Here is a 25,135-nt window from a genome sequence, read left to right on the forward strand (position 1 = left end):
TAATGCAAAAAATAATGCAAAAAAATAATATGCACATTCAACTTGATATCTGAGTCAGTACTTATGCACATCTAAACAACTGGTTTAGGAACACATGGTCTATAGTCCTAGCCTAAAACAAAGTGTATGCTTATCCAACATCTACTCCCAAAGTCCCAATTAAGAAAGGGATTCGAGATTATAACTTCATCCGCGTTAGTCTGCATAAGTCGAAAATGCCGTAACTTGAGAACAATTTTGCGATGACCCCTGTAGCACCTTGGTCCTTGCGGGTTCTCGATAATATGAATAGAAACACTTAAATATGGCTCAGAAACCTCTGAATGTGCAACTTATAACTTATAATTAAAAAATTTCTTTATTCTACTTTCAAAAATTAACCACAAATTATATGTTTAATAAAAGTTATATTCATTTTTTCAGAGCTTCTAATTTGTTATTAGTCTTATTCTACTTATGGTCATTAACAAAAAATTATATGTTTAAATTATATATCTAAATAAAAATATCAACTACATCATATGGTTTGATTTCCTATATCTAAATTTTTTATTCCTATCTAAATTTTTTCGGTTTGTATTTAAAAACTACTTAAATAAAATATGGTCAAAAAATTAATGTGATATAATTTTTGTTGTTTAAAATTTTTAATTTACATGTATTGGTCAAATTTTTTATTTTTATGTTAATTTTTTTATTGTTTTCCCCTAGATAGATAACTTGTGATTTATCTCATCGAATGTGATATTCGTTATAGAAACAGGAACGTGAGTGAAATCGTCACGTACATATATAATCTATTAATGCATATGTTTACATGCAATGCATGAATTATTATGACTACTCTGGTAAGCACAGGGATCAAACATCTTGTCACAGTTACAAGAAACAAGAGTTGAGCGACCTACTCAATTAACTATCTCAAGGAATATCAGGCTCAACGTGACATACATATATATTACAAGATAATATGCATCATATCACAAATAATATTGCAACGTATAAAAATACATACCAAGCTGGATATCTCAGTTAATACTTACGCATCTCTAAAAAATTGTTTAGTAGCACAAAGTCTATAAAATCCCAACCTAAATATAAGTGAACATCATATCACTATTTTTTTTAATCTAAAGTTTCTATTAATCCAATAGACACTCCCAATAACTATTAAGTATTAGGGACTATCTTTCATCTGTCGTTAGTCCGTAAAAGTCGAGAGCCTCGCAACTGAGCGCAGTTTCATTACGACCTTAGTAACACAATGTTTCTTGCTAGCCCTCGCTAATATGGTTAGAGCACTCAAATATAGACAAAACTCAAGAGACTACGTTGCACTTAGGCATGAGAATCTCACGTCTATTTTAACTTATGTGTTTAAATTAAAATGTTTTGCAACCAACATTTTATTGTGATTTTTATTTATAAATTACATAAATAAAACACAATAAAATATCGTTTTGATATGATCTTTTTAGAGTTTCTAATTTTTTAATTTGCAATCATTTCTTTCAACCAATGTTTTATTGTGATTTACATTTATAAATTACTTTAATAAAACATGGTAAAAGATCAATCTCACAAACTTGACTCGTGAGACTGTCTTACTCGAGTTTTGTTTTAGTTTTGTTTTATTTTAATTAATCTATCGTATATTCCCCACGTGCAACGCACGTACACATTTTCTAATAATTATAAATATATATTTTTTAATCTACCTCTAATTATATATTGAAAATCGGGAATCTAGTCTATTTAAATTATATTATAATGATTTTTAATTTAAAAAAGTTCTTTTACAATTTAAACTTGTTCATAGAACTTCCTAAAAATATGATACTAATTTTTAAAAAATTTCAGCATGTGATATAGCTTTCAATCCTTTGGGTATGATCTTTTGATAGTTACACGTCGTTCCATCAAACTTTCAAAGGGATTGTAAGAATCTCTGTGGAAATTATCTTTGCCATTTGAATTATGGTACGATTCATTTAAAAAATTTACGAATTACAAAAATAATCCACTCAATATAATAAAGTAGTATTCGGTACGCGGTATGAGATGATCGAAAGATGTCGATGAATAATGTGAGCGCAAAAAATTGATTAAAATATTGGCAATCTATGTAGTTTGATAATCATAATACTGTGTTTGATGTGAATGTGAGTAGAATTTATATACTAGTTATCCAATGCCAGCATTTCAGGTACCATCTGCTTCACATTCCTAATCCCACCTGCGGGACTATTAGCAGGATTCAGAGGGAAAGGCCAACAAATATACCTTATTCTACGCTTACTTCTCTTTTCACAATCTTCCAATTGCTTCGTTAACTCCTCGATCCTTTCGCGTAATCCTGCAGCTCGACTATCGGCCAGTTGAAGGGATCTTTCGGCTGCTTCACGTGCTGCATCTGCAGCGCTTACGAGCTCGTTTTTCAGCTTTAGCTTACCGTTTGATACGTCCAAAGCTGCACTATTTTTTTCGAGTCCTTGTTTCAAAATGCTGATCTGTCAGGAGAGGAGATTTAGCAACTATGAGTGCATCAAGAATTGGCATTCAAAGCCGTTTTATGTTGTATTTTTCATGTTTTTATACCAGTTTGTCACGCTCCATAACCGCGTTTTTCCCAGCTTCTGCTTCCAATTCACAAGCATCCCTCCATCTTCTGGCATCTTCTTCAGTTTCTTTGATTTCTACGAGTAATGCTTCAACCTTGAAAATATGACAAAAAGGAAATGACGTGTCTGCCTCTACACTCTACAGTAACGGTGTTCAAATATTTTAAACCGTACACAATAATTTGCAACAACAAATGGTACACAGAGGATATATGCATCTTCTTAGTTCTCAGCAACTTACATTTTGGATTAGTTTTGCCTCTGTCTCTTCTAATTCCTCGATCTTTCGCCTTTTTCCGGCTAATTTTTCATGTTGGTTGAATGTAATTCTCCGTACTTGCTCTGTTTCTAACCTATCAATCAAAAAGCACATTGTCACCATTCTTGGCTTTGATCAAATTCTTTGTTGTACCTACACCCTTCCAAAGAATAAGTTGATCAGAATTTTGCAGCATATGGAGTAACTTAATCTTGAGCTCGAAATTTTCGAAAATCCGTAGAGGACTAAAGTAGTTCATAAAGTCTGTGTATACAGTTGGATTGGACTCAGTTATCTACTGAAGTATTTAGAGCCTAGGTCGAGCTTCTCGTAACCGCACGATCAGCTCGGCTCACATGCACTATAATCCAACCAAGAACACCTTGATTCTTGTAAAGAACTCCTCAAGTCAGCAATTTCCTGTCTCAAATTCTTCATGATTTTCTCCATAGCTGAAGCCTGCATGTATGATAACAGAAATCTCATGTCTTAAAGCATTAAAAACAACAATGAATATCTCATTTCTTGAGTTTACTATGGACCCTTTTACCAGATTAACAACTTCCTCTGCCCGTTCACTGTCATCTGATTTAGTCCCGGAATTTGTATCCGAATCATTCGATGTCTGATCATTGGATCCACTTCCCATTATAAATCCGAATCCAACTTTTTGCAAACCCTTTTCCGCAATCTGCAAAATTGCCATTCTTTTTTGCTCATTTTCTCCCTTTAGCTTACCTAAATTCTTCTCTAGTTCCTCTTTCTCCATCAATGCAATTCTAAGCAGGCTGTTGATATCTTTGTTTTCTTCCTCCGAATTAACCAATCTGATCTCTAATTCCCTCCTCTCCTTTATATTTGAATCCTTATAATCATTGAGCTTCAAAGAGATCATATTGATGAGCCTCAAAACAAGATTTGATTCCACCAATAACTCATCCCAATCAAGATCTTGTTCATTTTCTTCATGTTCTTCGCCAAAATTTTCAAGCCTGCCCTCTTCTAAACTCGAGATTATACTCATCAGGCCATCTTTCGCCAACTTTATGACCTCGAGATTCTTCGTGAGAAACCCGATTTTCTCCCCATTTTCTCTCTTCAGCTGTCCATTCTCCCTCACAAACTCTTCCTCCCTTTCTCTAAGAAGCTTCTTGGCCTTGAAAATTTCGTCCCCGCACCCTCTCTCTTTCGCGGTTTCTTGCAAAACGTCTTTATTTTCTTGGATGGAATATTCTTGATTTTGTTTATGTACATGAGTGAACACCATTTCCTTCTCTTTGAATCTGGTTCCAAGATTTCGACATGATAAACGAAGGCTTTCAAGTTCTTTAAATGCATGATTTTCTGTCGATGATTCAATGGATTCCATGATTTCTTTTACAAACGTTTAGAAGATTTTTGTAGTGCATAAATATGTATACAGTTTTGTGAAGAGTTTGAGAGAGATGAGAGAAAAATCAGCAACTACTAGTCAAGAGGAGAGGAGTGAAGAAATTCAGGTAAGTAATTAAATCAGTTGGAATTAATTTATATATCTAGCTAAAATCAGGTTTGGCGCACTCAAGAAATATATACGTACGTATATATGTTTATATGCATGGAGGTTTTTGCTTTTAACATGGAATCGAATTCTCTCCGGGGAGAGGTTTATATCATATCATTGCATCAGAGACAATACATTGACGAGTACGTTAGTGTAACCTTGTTTATTTGTACAGTTTTTTTTGTTCAATAAATGTTTTGTAATTGGTTTAATCTATCTATCTATCTATCTATCTATATTATAAATATGTGAGTTTGAAATGTGAGCATATTATTTTGACCTTTTAGTTATTTATTGTACACAAGGTTATTTATGTCTTTTTCTATTATAGTTTAAAAGAATGTCATTAATAATACACTTAATCTATTACTCTATTACTTACCTATCTAAAAGTGTGAATAAAAGGGCAAAGTTTTACAATTGTGAATTTACAACTTTGCCCTTTCATTCTACACAATTTTATGTAAAAGTAAATACAAATAAAATATAAATGTAAAAGTCAATTATTAACTAGGACATATCCATTACCTATCTAAAAGTGTGAATATCTATTACCTATCTAAAAGTGTGAATAAAAGGGCAAAGTTTTACAATTGTAAATTTACAACTTTGCCCTTTTATTCTACACAATTTTATGTAAAAGTAAATACAAATAAAGATATAAATGTAAAAGTCAATTATTAACTAGGACATATCCATTACCTATCTAAAAGTGTGAATAATCTATTACCTATCTAAAAGTGTGAATAAAAGGACAAAGTTTTACAATTGTGAATTTACAACTTTGCCCTTTTATTCTACACATTTTTATGTAAAAGTGAATACAAATAAGGATATAAATGTAAAAGTCAATTATTAACTTGGACATATCTATTACCTATCTAAAAGTGTGAATAAAAGGACAAAGTTTTACAATTATGAATTTACAAATTTGCCCTTTTATTCTACTATTACCTATCTAAATCTATTATCTATTACCTATCTAAAAGTGTGAATAAAAGGGCAAAGTTTTACAATTGTGAATTTACAACTTTGCCCTTTTATTCTACTATTACCTATCTAAAAGTGTGAATCTAAAAGTGTGAATAAAAGGGCAAAGTTTTACAATTATGAATTTACAACTTTGCCATTTTATTCTACACAATTTTATGTAAAAGTAAATACAAATAAGGATATAAATGTAAAAGTTAATTATTAACTAGGACATATCTATTACCTATCTAAAAGTGTGAATAATCTATTACCTATCTAAAAGTGTGAATAAAAGGGCAAAGTTTTACAATTGTGAATTTACAACTTTGCCCTTTTATTCTACACATTTTTATGTAAAAGTGAATACAAATAAGGATATAAATGTAAAAGTCAATTATTAACTAGGACATATCTCTTACCTATCTAAAAGTGTGAATAAAAGGGCAAAGTTTTACAATTGTGAATTTACAAATTTGCCCTTTTATTCTACTATTACATATCTAAATCTATTATCTATTACCTATCTAAAAGTGTGAATAAAAGGGCAAAGTTTTACAATTGTGAATTTACAACTTTGCCCTTTTATTCTACTATTACCTATCTAAAAGTGTGAATCTAAAAGTGTGAATAAAAGGGAAAAGTTTTACAATTGTGAATTTACAACTTTGCCCTTTTATTCTACACAATTTTATGTAAAAGTTAATACAAATAAGGATATAAATGTAAAAGTCAATTATTAACTAGGACATATCTATCTATTACCTATCTAAAAGTGTGAATAAAAGGGCAAAATTTTACAATTGTAAATTTACAACTTTGCCCTTTTATTCTACACAATTTTATGTAAAAGTGAATATAAATAAGGATATAAATGTAAAAGTCAATTATTAAATAGGACATAAAATTAAATGTATAAAATTTTATATAAACATATAAATAAAATTAAATGTATAAAATTTTATATAAATAAATACAAAATACATGATTTGTTAATTATTACACATTAACTAAATGCACTCATTAGTGAGTAATAGTGTGTTGATTAGAATAAATGAATCAAAAATATGTTACAATATAATGAGCCTAAAATAATTTTCCATAATTTCATGTTTTTCGTGGGATTTTTTTCATTTAATTAATTGATTAAATAAATAAAATAAAAGGAAATATTTTTGTAATGAAATCAGTTTTGAAAAAAGAAAAACAAAATGGGTGGGATTTGTTTTCTTTTAATTAATTAATTAAATAACTAAAATAAAAGGAAATAATTTTGTAAAGAAATCAGTTTTGAAAAGAGAAAAACAAAAAATTAAAAATTCTCATAGTAATTTGAAAAACATGTGAATTTACAACTTTGTCCTTTTATTCTACATAATTTTACGTAAAAGTGAATACAAATAAGGATATAAATGCAAAAGTCAATTATTAACTAGGACATAAAAGTAAATGTATAAAATTTTATATAAATAAATACAAAATACATGACTTGTTAATTATTACACATTAACTAAATGCATTCATTAGTGAGTAATAGTGTGTTGATTAGAATAAATGAATACATATCTAAAAGTGTTTCGTGAGATTTTTTTTATTTAATTAATTGATTAAATAAATAAAATAAAAGGAAATATTTTTGTAACGAAATCAGTTTTGAAAATAGAAAAACAAAATGGGTGGGATTTGTTTTCTTTTAATTAATTAATTAAATAACTAAAATAAAAGGAAATAATTTTGTATCTATCTATAAAATAAATATTTTTGAATTCACGAGCAATGTAAAATGTAATTTTCTACCAAAATCAAAATGTTCAAATTGTGAATGAAATGACAAAATTTTCTAAGATAAAAACAAAAATTTAAAAATTCCGATATTAATTTTAAAAAAATTAAATTAAAAAATATTTTTTGAGACCTTGATATTTTTGTATAGATAGACATGAAGACAAAATTTTAAATAATAATTATACAAACTTAATAATTATATAAACCTGATATTACTTACTTTTTATTGGTTAAAATAAATATTTTTGAATTCATGAACAATGTAAAATGTAATTTTCTACCAAAAGCAAAGTGTTCAAATTGTGAATGAAATGAAAATATTTTCTAAGATAAAAACAAAAAGTTAAAACTTCCGATAGTAATTTAAAAATAAAATTAAATTAAAATTTTTTTTGAGACCTTGATATATTTGTATAGATAAATATGAAGAACAAAATGTTAAATAATAATTATACAAACATAATAATTATATAAACTTGATATTACTCACTTTTTATTGGTTAAAATAAATATTTTTGAATTCATGAACAATGTAAAATGTAATTTTCTACCAAAAGCAAAATGTTCAAATTGTGAATGAAATGACAAAATTTTCAAATTGTGAAATACTTGCGTCATTTTTATTCTATACTATTTTGTAACGGATTGAAAAATAGTTTGAGATATAAATGTAAAAAAAAGATATTTGTTGAGGCATAATAGAAAATTAATATATGTGGTTTATGTCTTTATGACTTTCATATACTATATTGATTTGATTAATCATTAAAATTTGAAATTAATTATTTATTAATTGAAATTTAAATGAAGGCCAACATATGTAACCGAAAAATTTCAATAGGGTGAAAATTGAAATCAGTAAAAATATTTTTTAATTTTACAAACTTAATAATTATATAAACCTAATATTACTCAATATACGACAATATTTTTTTGATTGTGTGAATGAAATGTTAGATCATTTATATTAGTAATTAATTAAAATATGAATTATATATACAATAATTTTTAAAATTATTAAATGCTAAAATTAATAAATAATATTATATTTAAATAGTAATAACAATAACCATAAAACAGATTTAGAAGAAATGATATTTTAATAGTAAAAACAATTATCAATGAAGACCAAATTTAGGACAACTATTTTTAGTTTTTTTATTTAAATTAAAATGAATTGAATGATTAATGATTTTTATTGAACTCTCATAATTATAACATTAATTGAATATATTTCACCCCTATATATAATTTACAATATTTTCTTCTCTCATAATTATCATTACTCGACATCTAATCCATATTTAGTTTGTGGCTGTCGTGGACGTTTTTCACTTGAAAGAATATTTGGCTTCCAATCAGTGTTTTAAAAACCGGACCGGACCGGCCGGTTCGACTGGTTCGACCGGGAACCGGTCACTGGTCCGGTCCGAAATACCCCTAAAAACCATTTTAACGGTTCAACCGCTCAGAACTGGTCAAAACCGATCGAACCGATCAAGAACCGGCCAGAAAACCGGTTGAACCGTTTTCGAATTTTTTTTATTTTTTTTTAAATTGGTTTTTTTTTTAATTTTAAAATCTTAATTTAATATTTTATTATATATATACACATGATTATTTGAAAATTTTACTTCGTTACAAATATTATTTTTCTATTATTATATATTTTTTAATTAATTAATTTATTTTTAAAAATATATTATATATAACTATAATTAATATTTTGAATATATTTATATAGTTATTTATTTTTTAAACTATGATAAATATTTTTTTTATTTATATACATCTTTTAGATTTTTAAAATTTAAAAGATATTATTAATTATATTATATTATATAAACGGTTTTCGGTCCGACCGTCCGAAAACGGTCGAACCGATTGGACCATTTTTTTAAGGTAGCCGGTTCGATCACCGGTCCGGTTATGAAAACATTGCTTCCAATAATTAATTCTTGAAGGTGGGTCAAAGCCATAAATTATTTTAATCAAAATAAAGTATTATGATATATATTAAGGAGGTGTATTTTAATTTGAGGAAATAAATTCTAAATAAAATCATTATAACTCTAAGAAATATAACTCACAAATTATAAATAAAATATGTGTACTCACGTGCATCGCACGTGCTTTTTACTAGTACTAATAAGTATACCAAAATTCATTTTTCATGTTTACCAATTGTCTTTCAATTGCAAGATATTTGCATAAAGTAATATTTTGTTTATTATAAAAATGATAATATTTAACTTAAACTAATTTTTTTTAATTATAATCATCTATATATTAAAGCATAAATTATTATATACTATTTTGACCTCTTAATTGTTTATTGTAGATAAGGTTATTTAATACATTCTCAATGTTAGTTTGGAAGAGAGATTAATAATATATTTAATAATAAATTTACCAAATATCATTTTTCATGTTCTTCCCTTGGCTTCCAATTAGAGCCGTCAATTTGGGTTAGGCCCGCCGGGTTGGCCCGGCCCGCCATATAATTTAAGTGGGTTGGTTAATATTTTTTCAACCCAACAAAAGGTAGGCCTAGATGGGCCAACCCGCCAAGGCCCGCGACCCGCGCGGGTTGGCCCGCCGCGGGCCGGGAGGATTAATAATTTATTTTTATTATTATTATGATATATGCATTTTTTTAATAAAAGTTATGAATTTTTTTTGTATTAATTACTTTATATAAAATTTACACACATGAAATCAATAATTTAAATTTTTATTATTAAATTATAAATATGTGAGTTTGAAATGTGAGCTTACTATTTTGACCTTTTAGTTATTTATTGTACACAAGGTTATTTATGTCTTTTTCTATTGTAGTTTAAAAGCATGTCATTAATAATACACTTAATACTAATAAGTATACCAAAGATCATTTTTCATGTTTTCCAATTTTCTTCCAATTGCAAGATATTTGCATAAAGTAATATTTTATTTATTATAAAAATGATAATATTTAACTTAAACTAATTTTTTTAATTATAATCATCTATATATTAAAGCATAAATTATTATATACTATTTTGACCTCTTAATTGTTTATTGTAGATAAGGTTATTTAATACCTTCTCAATGTTAGTTTAGAAAAGAGATTAATAATATATTTAATAATAAATTTACCAAATATCATTTTTCATGTTCTTCCATTGGCTTTCAATTATAGCCGTCAATTTGGGTTAGGTCCGTCGGGTTGGCCCGGCCCGCCACACAATTTAAGTGGGTTGGGTTAATATTTTTTCAACCCAACAAAAGGTGGGCCTAGATGGGCCAACTCACCAAGGCCCGCGACCCGCGCGGGTTGGCCCGCCGCTGGCCTGGAGGATTAATAATTTATTTTTATTATTTGTAAAGTTTAATAAAACTTTAATTAGTTTATCAAATAATACAATATAAATTAAATTTATTAGATTCTAAACCCATCTAAGTATTTCCCCCCAAATATAAATTTATATCAATCCCGTTAGCTTGCATTTGAATTGAGAGAGTATTTGAAGAAATGATTTGAAATTTTTCTCTATTGAGATGAATTTGAAATATAATACAATGACTCAAAAAATAAATAATTCAAATTTAAAATTCATTTTCAAGTGGATTTACTCAAACAATGAATTTGTTATTATGACTTTGAAATACACTTTCAAGTAAATTTATCAAAACAAACCAATGAATTTATAAATTCCGTTAGCTTGCATTTGAATTGAGAGATTATTTGAAGAAATGATTTGAAATTTTTCTGTATTGTGATGAATTTGAAATATACTACAATGACTCAAAAAATAACTAATTCATATTTAAAATTCATTTTTCAAGTGGATTTACTCAAACAAACCAATGAATTTGTTGTTATGGCTTTGAAATACACTTTCAAGTAAATTTATCAAAACAAACCAATGAATTTATTATTATGAATTTGAAATTTAAAAATATTCAAATTTTTTTATCTTTGATAAGTTCAATCTCTAACATAGAAAGACTTGTTTTTTTTAAAAAAAATCTATTATTTCTTTTTAAAATGCGTGCAAAAAAAATCTATTTTGGAACTTTTGATACCAAGTTTTGGATTTGGTCGATGTTATCTTTCAGATAATGTCTAAAAAGTACATCAAACAACCCATGTTTTTTTCACCCAAAATATTTGCACAAACATCTTGAAAAAAAAAATAGACAGTTAGATCTAACATATATATTGGCACCACCAACGTACTAGAATTGAAATTCATGAATGGGTAAATGAATGGGTGTCATGTGATTTTGACACATAAAATAAAATAAAATAAAAGTCTCTGACATTATTTTTGTTGTTAATAAGATTTAATATCAAATTAAATTTATATGAGAGTAAATTTTATGTTAAATAGGTTCACTGTGTCTTAATTTTTGGAGATTTTTTTCTTAAATTTTAATTTTTACATTTTGAATTTTCAATTATATACTTTAGCCTGGAACGTAGATCTCACACTATGGTCGACGGCTCTATCCGTCCTGAAAAGTATAAATTATGATATTTGAGAATTAATCAATTACGGAGCTGACAAAATCAAATGTTTTAATAAGTGGTGATGTGATATTCTTTGAACTCTTAAATTCTCGTTAATTATTATTAATTTATTACTAGCAATCTCCTGCGAGAAAATTGCTTGCGTAAATAATTAATGTGATATCTAAAAATTAATTAATATTTATATATTTTAAAATTGAAATTTTTTTTTTTGAAAGGTGATGGTAAGTAGCAATAATAATTTTTCCTTTTAAAAAAAGTAGTAATAATAAATTTATAAAACTACAAAAGAATGAGAATTTTTATTCATTCATTAAATGATCAAAATGGTTATTTTAAAGGAATCATGCATTATTATACAGTATAGATTATTAAAGGTTTATACAAATTAATATTTAAAATATCAACAGATTTAATGTAAAAAAATCTTAAGCATCCTTTATACAACTCATAAGTCATATCATACACAAGATCAAGGCAAATGCACATATGTTGATAAATTAATAAAAAATTTTGAAAAAAAAATATAAAAACTATTTAAAAAATATATATAAAAACTAGACTATACTAGGTAGAGCCGTCAATTTGGGTTAGACCCGCCGGATTGGTCCGCCATGCCACACAATTTAAGTGTGTTGGGTTAAAAATTTTTCAACCCAACTAAAGGTGGGCCTAGGTGGCCAACCCGCCTAGGCCCGTGACCCGTGCAGGTTGGCCCGCGGGCCTCGAGAAATTATTATTTTATTTTTATTTTTATTGTAATATATGTATTTTTTAATGAAAGTTGTGAATTTTTTTGTATTAATTACTTTATATAAAATTTACAAAATCAATATTTAAAATTTTTATTAATATGTTTGTATTAATATTTATTTATAAAATGAAATTTATAATTATAATGATTTTTATTTATTTTTATTTGCAATGAGCCAACCCGCGGATCGGCCGCCTAACCCGCAACCCATCTTGGTTGAGTTGGATTGAGGATTTTCAGCCCGCCAAGATGGTGGGCCGACCTACCCTCAACCGGCCAAAAGATGGATTTTTTGTAGGCCGCCATGGATTGGTCATTCTAACAGCTCTAATACTAGGGCTGAAAAATAATAAAAGCCGACCGGAGATAGCAAGTAGAAAAGCAATGGGAAAAAATGGCTGCTTGTGGTAAAATAGGAACCACGAAAACGCCATTTTCTCTGTAATTTGGAATTTTTTAAACGAAAAGTTTTTCCATGTTTTTTCATCAACTTGGTTGACCCATTAATCGCAAACCAACAAGCACGTAATGTTCAAGTAATCCTTTTTGGCAAAAAATCAAGAAGAAGAGTATGTAAGGCACCTACACTGCTAATTTTCTCACTGACCAAGACTTTGTATAGCTTCACTTACCTGAATATAATATTATTCATATTCTTCATTCACACTCATCAACTGCTGTGCGATTTTGAAAGTGGGATGATGATGGGTAGTGAAGGAGAATCCTTTGATTGTAATCCTACGGTATACGTTGCTGTGGGAAGAAATGTGAAGGAGGGAAAGTCTTTGCTGGAGTGGGCAGTGAAGAGTTTTGAGGGGAGGAAGATATGCCTCTTGCATGTTCACCGTCCCACGGTTTTGGACCCACTTTGTAAGCCCATCAAATCAAGACATGTTTTTTTTTTTTTGGGTCGGTGGATGAATTTGCAGATGTGTTTGAATTTGTGTTGTACGAGGGATTTAGTGTGTGAATTATCAATTTTTTTCTGAATTGATTTGTGGGTTTTGGATTCTAAACACACAGCTGTAGGCTTGGGAAAGAATTGGTTGTGCTGGTGTACTTTCTCCTTTCCGAGCTATTAGTTTCTTCCACTGGTGCTTGTGTTGATATGATACGTTTTGGTTCTCTTCTTGATGAGTATTGGGAAGTCCTTTTTTTGGTTGATGGATTGGTTCAGAACATTATGTATTTTGCATTTGTTTTTTCATTACTGTTCTTTGTTTGTTCATCTCTTTGCCCGTGTTCTGTAAAGCATCCGGATTTGGAGTTCACACCTCCTTATATACATATAAGTGACATAAATGATGATGGAAAATAACTGGTTTTTGTGCAATTGTTTTGGTGTTACCAAATATTCAGTTATGACTGTTACATGTCTGTTACTTTCTGTGATTTAGTGAGTGCATGCATGTGTTCGATGCATTTTCTAAGATACGAAAAGTTGAATCATTAGTTGGAATTGACTTAATCTTTTGTACACTATATGTTTCCAGTGAATGGAAAGCTGTGGGAGAGCAAATTAAAAAATTTGGCAATTAACGCGTGCGAGGAAATTGACGGACTTAAGAATCAAAATCTTCTCAATCAGTACCTTCTATTCTTATTTCAGATGGGGGTAACTGTGCTATTCACTCTTCCTGTTGCTTTTCATATTAACTGCTGAATCATGTTTTATCATTTCTTATTAATTATACTTATAGATGGATAAATAATTCACAGCAATTGTTTACTGATAGACTTTAAATCTTCAAACTTCATGAGTCTTTTGCTTATTATTGAAACTTCAAACATGAACTATTATTGTTCATGTATCTCTAAAGAAAGTCAACTACCATGTATTTCTGCAGATACAGGCTGATAAAGTTTCGATAGAAACGGACAATACTGAGAAAGGGATCCTAAAACTTATTGCGCAACACAGAATAAGTCATCTCGTCATGGGAGCTGCAGCTGATACATTCTTAACGAGTTGTTTTCAAACTTGATGCTACCGAAACATCGTTTATTTGCAGATAAATTATGTTAGCTGACCCTTTTTTGTAATAGCTTGAAGAAAAAGAAATGATAGAGTTAGAAAATTGTGATATGACAAACCTTTTTTGTTCCCATCATTGAGAGATTCTAGTCCCATTATATGGCCCAATAAAAATGAATAAAACTCTTAGTTAGTATTAAAGTCCTCATGCCTGTTCCACGTGATGAGTTTCTTTAGTTACTGATACAGAATTATCTAGATTGCAGGAAGTTTTCAGAGACCAAGTCCAACAGACCTATGCTTGTTTGCCAGCAGGCACCATTATCATGCCATATTTGGTTCATTTGCAAAGGGGACCTCATATATTCAAGGTTCGTTAATATGCAATGTTCTTGTTCCATGTTCATTGCGGAATGAGATTAGAATGGCTTATAAAACTGCACATATTACTCCTTTATCAACTTGGCTAAATTACTTCTGTAAGGAAGACGGATACAAGTTAGATGCTAGTGGAATTTACTGTGTGAAGTCTTGCTTGCATGGCCCTGGGCTTGGCATAATACTATTGTAATATCCTGCCATACATCATGTGGGGAAGGTGTCGATGTGTATGAGAGAATGCAATGAGTTCTTCTAGCAACTTATGTTAATCATTTTCATAAATCGAGGAAAGGTACAACTTAGTTGCTAGTAAAGTCCATTTGTGGATTCATACTTGAATGGGCCTGTAGGCCCTTGGGCCCAGACATGGCTATGACTTTGTGAAAGTTGAGTAGTCTGGATGCATTTTAGCAATGAAGAAGCTGTTACTGCTTGTGGGAATCGATGTTATTGTAGTTTACTGATATATGGTGTTCCCTTTTCTTGATTAGGCCTGTGGGCAGTGGCTCTTGTTTGACTCCTATTAAAGCCTTGTCTTTCCCCTTAAATGGCGGTGGATCAACATTAACATGTGACCATGTGGAAAACATGGATGCCAATGCAGACAATATGTGTTTGGAGCACTCGACGAGGTCGATAGAAGAGTTGGTGAGCCCTTTGGATTCAACTACTACAGCAGAAAGCGGAAGTAGTTCGCCTTTATTTGAAAAAGTGAATTTTCAAGAGTACTTACCATGTTCGTCATCTAGCAACTCTTTGGTATGTTTTGTTTGCTCTTATGGAGAATCATTTAGTACACCTTTCCTGAACTTTTGTGTCTTGAATGTAGAATCTTGCACCTGCAAATGGCATAAAATGATAAATTTCCACAAATTTGTTCAGTGCATCGATTAAATAGAAAATATTCCAGGATTTCATCTGCCATCAAAACGAAATTAGTGGCATTCAAGATAGACTGGAGCATACTCTGAAAGATGTCAAGAGCTGGAACCAGAAATTATTTGAAGAATCTTTGAATCGGTGGAGGGCTGAAGAAGATGCATTTGATGCTGAGCGTAAGGTTAAAATACATTATTAGATTGTCCTCCTTAATCCTTCCTCCTATTTTGCCAGTTATATTTCATATCACTATTACTATAGCCTGTTTAAACACACTGTTCCACCAAACAATAAGAATCACTGAGCACATCCTTCTGTTAATAAAGAGCAGTGGAGCATCTGACTTATTCTTTGGTCCTCATAAGTATTAGTTGGCTCGGAAGAATATTGTGCAATCTTCAGCTCTCATATATCCATATGTATGCACATATACATTGACTTACATCCAATCATTTGCATCTCAAGAAAAGTTTCTTTACTTGTTCAGTTGTTCTGAAGCGGAAACAAGTGAGAAAGTTGCTCCTTTTTTAATTTCTTGCATCTTTATGTGTAACTCATCACACCTTTTTCAGGCTGAAGCAGCAGAAAGTCAATACAAGGAAGAGATGAGCACAAGACAAGAAATTGAGGACGTATCAACCAATCAGAATCAAGAAATCCAAATAATGAAAAATCGCCACGATCAATCTCTGAAAGAGCTTCAGCTGGTCAGGAATCGTATACCTGAATTAGAAAATGAACTGAGCAAAGTCCGTTGCTCAGAGAAAGAGTTAGAGGACAAGATTATTCAAGCAGTGAATCTCTTGATAACATTTAAGGGGACTCGGGATAAACTGCGGATAGAGTATGATTCTACTATTAGAAAAGTTAATAAACTTATGACTACAGCAAAGGACGATCCTATAGGAATATCAAGTACGCAGTTTTTTGGAGTCTCGTTCTCGGATATCATAGAAGCCACCCAAGGTTTTAATCCCTGTCATAGAATTGGAGATGGGCGAAGTGGAAGTGTTTTCAAGGGAGTGCTTTTCCATGCTAAAGTAGCTATAAAGATGTTGCCTTCTTCTGGTTCTCAAAGTGATTCAGAATTCAAGTACGAGGTAACTCTTTAGTCTTTACATTAATCTTGACACCAGGCTTGTCAGCTACATATGTAGTAAAAATGATTTATTGAAGTGTATGTTTTAATTCAAATACTTTGTCTGGCTTGATTATCAATACATTAATTCAGTAATACTTGGGTAAATGTTTGGAATTGTTTTTTGGCTAAAAATATTTTGATGGAAAATATCTTGTAGAATATGACGTGTATTTTGTTTTGTATGTATTATTTCCTGTACATGACATATCATGTGAGAATATGTTGGATTATCTATATAATTTTTAATGGTGTGGGGGGTATTTCAAACTTCAAAATAGTGTACTGAATTTGATAATATAGCATTAGAGTATTTTTAGAAAGGGGAAATAACTTTTGGAGGAAGAAAGAACCAATAAGGTAATGTTTGATTTCATTTTTGGAAGTGAGAAAAGCAGCCATGGAAGTGAATGGATTAGAAAAGCTTATTTTTCTTAATCAGAAGTGAAGTATTATCCTCGATGTCTCTAAAATGTGAAACTAAATGCTTCTCTTGCCTCAGGTGGAAGTTTTAAGCAGGGTAAGGCACCCAAATCTTGTTACGCTTATTGGTGCCTGTCCTGAATCGAGGTCACTCTTGTACGAGTACATTGAGAATAGTAGCCTCGAAGATTACCTCTCCACTCCAGCCAAAATCCACGCTCTTTTATGGCAAACCCGAATTAGAATTGCCATTGAGATATGTAGTGTCCTTGTCTTCTTGCGAGGCAATCATAGTTGTAATGTTCATGGAAACTTAAAACCCTCCAAAATTCTTTTCAATCCCAATTTTGTTTGCAAAATAAGTGACTTTGGGATCTATAATTTGATGTCTCAAAACGAGAATCCTCTTACCTGTAATATCGATCCCGAAATTAAAGCTTATATGGACCCTGAAATTCTTGAAAATGGAGTTCGTACCACTGAAACTGATGTCTACTCCTTTGGGATAATTCTCTTACGACTCTTAACTGCAAGACCAGCTAGTACTGTAGTTCGGGATGTGAGGTGTGCCTCAGAAAGAGGACAGTTGAATGCTGTTTTAGACTTGTCAGCTGGAGACTGGCCACTCGAGCAAGCTAAGCAGTTGGCTGATTTGGCTTTGAGGTGCTGTGAGACAAATAGCTTGGATCGACCTGATCTTTCATCTGAAATATGGGCTGGCCTTGAACCGTTGAAGGACTTGTGCCATCAGTCACAGTCAACATCTACTTCTACAAGCTCGAATTCCAAGAGTCAGCAAAAAATACCTTCTCATTTTGTATGTCCTATTTTTCAGGTGCGTTTTTCACCTTTAATTTGCACCTTTTTTTTATTAACTTCTGTGCATTTAACAAACTATTTTTGAAACACTTGGAGTTTGGGGAAACTAGTATATTGTTGGGAAGCTCCTTTATTATCCTATTTGCGGCTTGTGGGCAAAAAACACATTACTTGATCTGCTATCTAGTTTAAAAGATTTGTTTTACACATTTAATCATTAATTATAATTTTTGATATGATGCCGTTGGGAGGTGAATCACATTGGGAGTATTAGTCTTTTCTATTGTCCTATGTGACCACTTATGAGGCATAATATCGGAACTTCCTATAGCTGCATGTGCCCACTCCGGTGTTAATGTCCTGCGGATTTCCTTTCATGGGATGTTGCCTTCCCTAGACTGAGACTCGTTTTTTTGTTTCATTTTCTTCGAATATGTAGGAAGTTATGAAATATCCATGTATAGCAGCAGATGGTTTCACATACGAAGCCGATGCGATTAAAGGGTGGTTTGGCAGTGGGCATAAGACTTCACCAATGACAAATCTACAGCTTGAGAACTGTGACCTTCTTCCAAATTATGCTCTTTATTATGCAATTCAGGAGTGGCAGCAACACACATAACTCATTTTGTACCAAAATGTGCACATATTTTAGTGTCAAAAATTGGAAGAAAGAAAACCCATTTTCGTGTTTCTTACTAGGTGGTGTTCAAACCTAAGAATATTATACCAACAAATGTAGATCAACTTTAGTATGTATATCAACTTTAGTATATATATCTTTTTAGGAATATGCAGTCGTTATTTTTCAAGTGCGTACTAGGTAAATTCTTGAGCTTAACATAATAATATACTAACAGCGTCAATCGAGTGTGACAAACTTGTCTGAAAAAATGTTGGTAGGGCTATTGAACTTGTGACAATTTGATCTTGTACACATTTATTTCGCCAACTTAGGACACTGTACGATGCATCAACCCTTCTATTATTTGACTATGTAAAGGAGTATTGCGATTTGATCTGTAACCATAATTATTGAAGGCCATTCTTTTCTAGTTTTCATGTGATTGGGATTTGCACAGGAGCTAGTAATGTTTGAGAACTTGTGGTAATTTGTGTTTGAAGGACGACTGAGTTGATTTTTTTTTATTATGAAGATATGTTATTGTTATTTTTTCTTTAATTGGAGAAGGATTGATATAATTGGATATCAAATCTGAAAAAACTTCACTCGAAATGAAAACTTTGGTGTCAGAAAAAATATAAATCACGCACGACTTTATATATGTTTCTCGGAGTACTAAAGTAAAAATATGTCTAAAACATTTACAAGTGATTATGGCCATCTTATATTCTTATACAAGCACAATATTACATTTTGAAGAAACATTAATATATCTTTATTAGTGTTTAAAAACTCGTTTAACCTACATATAATCTTGTGTAAGTTTAAAGACAATTAATCTCGATTAAGCATACATGTTTTAGAGGATGTTTGACTGAGCTTATAAACTTTACAAAACAGCTTATAAGTTGTTTTGGAGCTTATAAGCTCTTCCAATTTGTTTGGCAATAATTTGGTCAAACAACTTATAAGTCGTCAAAATAAGATGTTTGACAACTTATAAACTGTTTTTAAAAAAGTTAGGGTGACCCTATTTTTTTAAAAAAATATCTTATTTTAAAATTTCACTTTTTCAAAATAGTTTTCTATATTTTCATAAATTATCATCATGTCCTCCACTTATTAAATATTAAATTTTTTTTTAAAATTGAAATTTCCAAGGAATAACAATTTTTCAAAATTGAAATATGAAATATATTTTTTTGCAATATAGGTTCAATATTTATGATAAAATTGTAAAACTATTTTTAAATAACATTCATAGTATTATATTTTTATAATTTTAACAATAAAAATATCTTATAATGTGATCATATCAACATATTTAATTTTTTTAAAATAAGTTCATCCAAACACTTTAACATCTTATTTTTAAAATAAATTGTGATAGCTTATAAGCTCCTAAACCAGCTTATAAACTGTTTTTTTTATAAATTTAGTCAAACACTCTCTTAGTTTAAGCATTTATCGCAAGGTCTCATTTATATTTTTGAAATAAAATATTGTTAGTTGGATTTCTTCAAACCAACCAAGATCGGCCAACAACATCAGTGTGTGTTTGTGAATGAAAAACGATGCAATAACAATCACAGTTCAAACCATGCATTCAAACTATCAAGAAAATTAAAAAGCACATTCAAGATTACGTGGTTCGGCCAAACCTACGTCCACGGAAGAACAAAAGAAAACCTTTATTGATCAACCAAGCTGAAGTTTTCGAGTATAAGATTCATACACCAAAAGAGAACTACAAAAATACATGAAAAAAATATCAAAATATTTGTTCAATCGAATGAGTAGCGCGTGCTTAACAATCATTCATCTGAAGGGGCGAGTGTACTAATTTTATAAAAAATCAGGGTTGAAAATGCCTATTAAAATTTCACATGTGAGAAGTGTGCATTTTCAATATTTCACAACGGTGTTTGATACAAATAACTCTTTAATAATATAGTATAGATGGTTTGACTTACTGTTTAAAATTTATATTAACTGTAAAAAAAAATTTATATTAAAAATTCAAAAAAATTCAAACTCCCCGAGGATTAATTTTATAAAATTAGATTTTAAAAAAAAAATTATGTAAAATTAGAAACTTAACTCTTAAAAATATTTTTATGTTGTAATATTATATAATATAATATTTAAAAAATAATACCGAAACCGTTGGGGAAAATGAGGGATATAGACCTAATCTTATTTTTAATTCAATAAATAAACCTCAAATAAAAATATATTATTTTCTCTCTCCTACTTTTTCCATTTTTCTTTCCTCTTTTTTTTTTTTTTTTTTCTTTTTCTTATTTCTTTTTTTTTAAACCCAGCAGGGCCCCAGGAGGCGGTCGACCCAACCAGCAGCAGGTCGACCCAGCATGGTCGACCCAACCAGAAGTGGGAGGCTATAAGATGGATCAGCATCGTTCGCAGTAACTTCACTTTAACTTGAAGGTTCTTTATGCAGTGATTTGATGAACAAAGATAAAGATGTGGTTGTTTAGCAGAAAAGAGGCGTCTGGATTCTCGGCTACCTCCACGGCCGAGCAAGTCACTGAAGGGCTAGATGGGTCGGGTCTCACCGCCATTGTTACAGGTTCCTTTCTTCTTCTTTTTCAGTATTTTGTGTTCTTTGGATGGTGGGGTTTTAATTTCTCGTAGTTATGCTATTTTGCGTTGATGATCAAAGTTTTACTTTCCAATTCCGGGATATTTTGTATCCAACATTAGTTCACTGCTGAGAAAGTTTAGTTCTTTGCTGTTTATGGTTGGTCTCCACTTGTGTCCTCTGGGATTTTCAAGGTTTGCTTCGGGAATTCTGTAGTTTACTTGTCTTTACTAGAATTGTTACATTACTCGGTGGAGAGAGCAAGTAGTATCGGGAATCAACTTTACAATGCTGTAAGTTTTCCTCGAGAATTGTAATGTGTAACTCACGATGATGCGAAAGAGTGAAAGAATTTTTGGTGAACATGTATTTTTTTTTGAAAAGAATGTAGAGGCAATGAACTTTCTTTTGTTATCATTCGGACAATGTAAGTGGCAGATTCCGAAAGATTATTCCTGCTATAGTTCATGTTGGATATGTAACCCCTTTTGTAAATCCAGAATGTGCAGTGGACTCAAAATTCATGCATTAGGCACGCAACGGGCATTTGGTAAATTACGGAACATTTTTGTCAAGCTCTTCTATGTAATGGAGGATATGAAATCCACATGTTAGTATAACTTATTCTGGGAAAGAAATTATGTGAGTACATGCTATAGTTGACCAATTTTCACTGTATTTCATGCTATAAGAAACTATTATCATTCATCATTACAATTGTAGGAGCTTCAAGTGGTATTGGAGCAGAAACATCAAGGGTTCTTGCATTGCGTGGCGTCCATGTCATAATGGCTGTCAGAAATCTGTGTACAGGAAATGAGGTCAAACAAGAAATTGTTAAACAAGTTCCCGATGCAAGAGTTGATGCTATGGAGTTAGATCTCAGTTCAATTGCATCAATCAGGAAGTTCGCATCAAAGTTCAATTCCTTGAACCTTCCGCTAAATGTACTCATGTAAGAGATGTGAATCACAACTGAGACGAAACTTGTTGACTTTGGAGTAATTTTTATTAGTATATACAAGACAACACATTTAACTTCTTTGTACCTGACTTTCTTGATCCAGATTTAGTTGAACTGTGTTTTAATGATTGCAGTATTAATAAGGTTTTAATCTGAGCATAAATAAGAGTCCTTGTTTGATGTTTCTTTCTATTTCTTCTTGCACCTTCTTTAGTTATCACACTAAATCCTTGGGATCTGTTATCTCAATAAATGCAGAAGCATATGCTTGGTGCTGCCAATAAGTATTGATATTTGTTACTTAACTTTTAATTTGTCGCTTATTTGAAAAATATTTAGACAGTTTTCGTGCCTAAACTATGGCTAGTATTACTTTCTCTGATTAGATATTTGGCTCTCCAATAGTAATAATGCTGGAATTATGGCAACACCTTTCACGCTTTCAAAAGACAACATAGAGCTGCAGTTTGCAACAAATCATGTGGGTAAGATCTCATTCCTCTTCAACATAAAATGCAGAAGGTACTGGAAAGATATTTATGACTTGAGTTGATATAACTCTTGCATGAGGCTATTTAAAAAAAAAAAAAGAAAACAACTCTTGCATGAGGAAAGTGGAACAACCATTTGAATTTGGATAGTATGTGGGTGCATGATTTCAGTTTTCTTATTGTTAAGTTTTTTCTTGTCTCGTTTCATTCAGTTACTCAAGCATTATCTTCCTGCAGGACATTTCCTCTTGACAGATTTGATGATGGAAACCATGAAGAGAACAGCTAGCGAAAGTAGTCGAGAAGGAAGGATTGTCAATGTCTCATCCAGGCGACACAAGTTTTCATATCCTGAAGGGATCTGCTTTGATAAAATTAACGATCAATCAAGGTAAAGCCATTTTACCGTATGCCATCCACTAACCTTATCAAGTGGGGAAGTTAAAATGGTATTATCAACCATTTGTGTGAAAAGATTCACACAAAAGCTCCACCATTTCAGGTTTATGCTTGCAAGTTTTATTGATGAAGTTCATTCTTTTCAGCTAAATACAAATTTTTTGCATGTGCAGGTACAGCAGCTTATCTGCATATGGACAATCAAAACTTGCTAATGTGTTACATGCTAATGAACTAGCAAGGCGTTTGAAGGTATAATAGCTTATTAAGAAATGCCAATTCGCTGCTTTCTAAGTTTATGATCATTTCATGCATATGGTCCAACATTGACTCCACCATAAATTGTGAAGTGGCTAATAATTTTACAAGATTCTCCGCCTAGAAGGCCATTCTTTTGGATTTGGGATGTCCCCTTGGCTTATGAATTAATATTGGTGCTTCTATTGAGATTTGATGCAACGAAATGGGAAAGACTATAATTGGGCTAGTGTCAATAATGTGATCTATGTTCACATTATAGGCTAGATTAAGGTGCATGTACTAAGTACCTATAGGTGAATAGAAAAAGAGCTGATTGTCACAGATGTGTTATAATACAATCTAATATTCAGTCCAACAGGAAATTACAGAGTGGCCAATAAGTTGGGAGGTTCTCCCGAGTCCCGCCTATAAAGCTGAAATTGGGTTCTCCTCTCATCTTATGGCCTAACAGACATGATTACAATTTGCAATATAATTTTCAATTGATGTTCTTAGGTTTAAATACTTTGACTTGAAACTCTACTTATGCTTTCAACTGGTTTGATTATCAAACCTATCTAGGAAAATGAACCTTTGAGGGTATTAACAGCCCAATAGCCTATACCATGAGAAGACACTTACTAGTAAACCACTTTATCTGAACGTTAACACGTTTGAAAGGGTTGTATTAGAACAATTACACTGTTGTATTGAGTGATTATAATGTTGGGTCATTACGTGGCTATTTTATTTATAAGAAGCCGAGTGATTTCATTGCAGGAAGAGAACGTGGAGGTAACAGCCAATTCACTTCATCCAGGAGCAATTGCCACCAACCTGTTTCGTCATTTTGGATTTGTTAATGGTAACAGATCTCTTCTTCTTTGATCATTTCTTACTCCCTATCATTCACACATAAATTGAAAATGTATAAAGAATATGGGTTCAAAGTTGTGTAATGGCTATTGTTATCATACTACAATTTCCACCTTCCATGGGACCATATGTTTATACTGCTTACCTTCATTCTCTTGTATTTTGTACAACAATGCTACCTATAATTTTGGAGCCCTAAAGGTTTAGATCACTTTATACGTACGTAGTTGTGATAAATGCCTCATTTTTCTTATATCTAAACAATTTCTCTAACCTTTGGAGTAATCCAGGCCTTGTTGCTGTTCTTGTTAAGCATGTGATGAAAAATGTTCAGCAGGTAACCGTTGTTTTGCTTAATTTAAGGATCGATTCAGTTGATAAAATACAAAAGAAAGTGTTATGTCTTGCTAAATACCATCTGATTATGAAATTTTATTCGTCGTGTATTTGATCTATTCATGTGGTATTTGCAGGGCGCAGCAACAACCTGCTATGTGGCATTGCATCCAGATGTTAAAGGTGTGAGTGGGAAGTATTATGCGGACTGTGCCTTAGCTGAGACAAGCTTGCAAGCTAAGGATCATGATCTGGCCAACAAATTGTGGGAGTTCACAAGTAGTCTGATAGATCAATCCAAAGCGTAGACAAATTTTCATTCACTTCATTGAGCTCTCAACTATTCTGTACTGTAGGATTTTCCTCCGGTTAACAATGTTTGTTCTGTAAAATTTGTTTTTCAAGTGTTGTTTTATCTTCCTTCAACCTCTTTATTCATATATTTTGACGATCTAGATACCACACAAGTATAACGATTGGTATTTTTATGTTTAACAAATTTCTCAACTCTTTTCTTTTGAATTTTGAATCATCCTCTCC

The 25,135-nt window shown here is 31.1% G+C and overlaps 3 protein-coding genes across 5 annotated transcripts; 2 read left to right on the top strand and 1 right to left on the bottom strand.

Annotated features, from left to right (window-relative positions):
• Window positions 1-2,137: 2,137 nt before the first annotated feature.
• LOC140867125 (uncharacterized protein At3g49055) lies at window positions 2,138-4,353 on the bottom strand. The gene is made up of 5 exons (XM_073272201.1): window positions 3,431-4,353; window positions 3,263-3,339; window positions 2,863-2,974; window positions 2,599-2,715; window positions 2,138-2,510 (listed from the first exon to the last, which is right to left on the bottom strand). The coding sequence occupies exons 1-5, from the start codon at window positions 4,247-4,249 to the stop codon at window positions 2,181-2,183; spliced, it is 1,455 nt and encodes a 484-aa protein (XP_073128302.1). The 5' UTR covers window positions 4,250-4,353; the 3' UTR covers window positions 2,138-2,180.
• An 8,549-nt stretch (window positions 4,354-12,902) lies between these two features.
• LOC140863529 (U-box domain-containing protein 32) lies at window positions 12,903-19,060 on the top strand. 2 transcript variants are annotated; one of them, XM_073267012.1, is made up of 9 exons: window positions 12,903-13,317; window positions 13,941-14,062; window positions 14,295-14,415; window positions 14,682-14,793; window positions 15,295-15,562; window positions 15,714-15,863; window positions 16,255-16,782; window positions 17,323-18,078; window positions 18,502-19,060. In XM_073267012.1, exons 1-9 carry the CDS (start codon window positions 13,146-13,148, stop codon window positions 18,682-18,684), a joined length of 2,412 nt encoding a protein of 803 aa, XP_073123113.1. In that variant the 5' UTR covers window positions 12,903-13,145; the 3' UTR covers window positions 18,685-19,060. The 2 variants fall into 2 exon arrangements, with proteins under 2 accessions (XP_073123113.1, XP_073123114.1); XM_073267013.1 differs by lacking the exons at window positions 12,903-13,317; window positions 13,941-14,062 and having other exon boundaries at window positions 14,296-14,415; window positions 14,689-14,793; window positions 18,502-19,059.
• Window positions 19,061-21,040: 1,980 nt separating this feature from the next.
• LOC140863092 (short-chain dehydrogenase TIC 32, chloroplastic-like) lies at window positions 21,041-25,062 on the top strand. 2 transcript variants are annotated; one of them, XM_073266250.1, is made up of 9 exons: window positions 21,144-21,277; window positions 21,790-21,931; window positions 22,013-22,244; window positions 22,659-22,738; window positions 22,982-23,135; window positions 23,317-23,395; window positions 24,164-24,248; window positions 24,550-24,596; window positions 24,733-25,062. In XM_073266250.1, the coding sequence occupies exons 3-9, from the start codon at window positions 22,078-22,080 to the stop codon at window positions 24,901-24,903; spliced, it is 783 nt and encodes a 260-aa protein (XP_073122351.1). In that variant the 5' UTR covers window positions 21,144-21,277; window positions 21,790-21,931; window positions 22,013-22,077; the 3' UTR covers window positions 24,904-25,062. The 2 variants fall into 2 exon arrangements, with proteins under 2 accessions (XP_073122350.1, XP_073122351.1); XM_073266249.1 differs by lacking the exon at window positions 21,790-21,931 and having other exon boundaries at window positions 21,041-21,277.
• The last annotated feature ends 73 nt before the right edge of the window (window positions 25,063-25,135 follow it).

The sequence above is a fragment of the Henckelia pumila genome, chromosome 4 (assembly GCF_033568475.1).
Source record: "Henckelia pumila isolate YLH828 chromosome 4, ASM3356847v2, whole genome shotgun sequence".
Classification (NCBI taxonomy): Eukaryota; Viridiplantae; Streptophyta; class Magnoliopsida; order Lamiales; family Gesneriaceae; genus Henckelia; species Henckelia pumila.

What these genes read in the sequence shown, in the direction of transcription:
- LOC140863092 (XM_073266249.1), top strand. Translation starts at nt 21,172, where the DNA reads ATGTGGTTGTTTAGCAGAAAAGAGGCGTCTGGATTCTCGGCTACCTCC. An exon ending in CTTCCGCTAAATGTACTCAT is followed by an intron (nt 22,245 to 22,658) that starts GTAAGAGATGTG and finishes GCTCTCCAATAG; the next exon opens with TAATAATGCTGGAATTATGG. An exon ending in TCATTTTGGATTTGTTAATG is followed by an intron (nt 24,249 to 24,549) that starts GTAACAGATCTC and finishes GGAGTAATCCAG; the next exon opens with GCCTTGTTGCTGTTCTTGTT.
- LOC140863529 (XM_073267012.1), top strand. Translation starts at nt 13,146, where the DNA reads ATGATGATGGGTAGTGAAGGAGAATCCTTTGATTGTAATCCTACGGTA. An exon ending in AGCTGATACATTCTTAACGA is followed by an intron (nt 14,416 to 14,681) that starts GTTGTTTTCAAA and finishes AGAATTATCTAG; the next exon opens with ATTGCAGGAAGTTTTCAGAG. An exon ending in GGGGACCTCATATATTCAAG is followed by an intron (nt 14,794 to 15,294) that starts GTTCGTTAATAT and finishes TTTCTTGATTAG; the next exon opens with GCCTGTGGGCAGTGGCTCTT.
- LOC140867125 (XM_073272201.1), bottom strand. Translation starts at nt 4,249, where the DNA reads ATGGAATCCATTGAATCATCGACAGAAAATCATGCATTTAAAGAACTT. An exon ending in CAGAGGAAGTTGTTAATCTG is followed by an intron (nt 3,340 to 3,430) that starts GTAAAAGGGTCC and finishes TCATACATGCAG; the next exon opens with GCTTCAGCTATGGAGAAAAT. An exon ending in TTATGGAGCGTGACAAACTG is followed by an intron (nt 2,511 to 2,598) that starts GTATAAAAACAT and finishes CTCTCCTGACAG; the next exon opens with ATCAGCATTTTGAAACAAGG.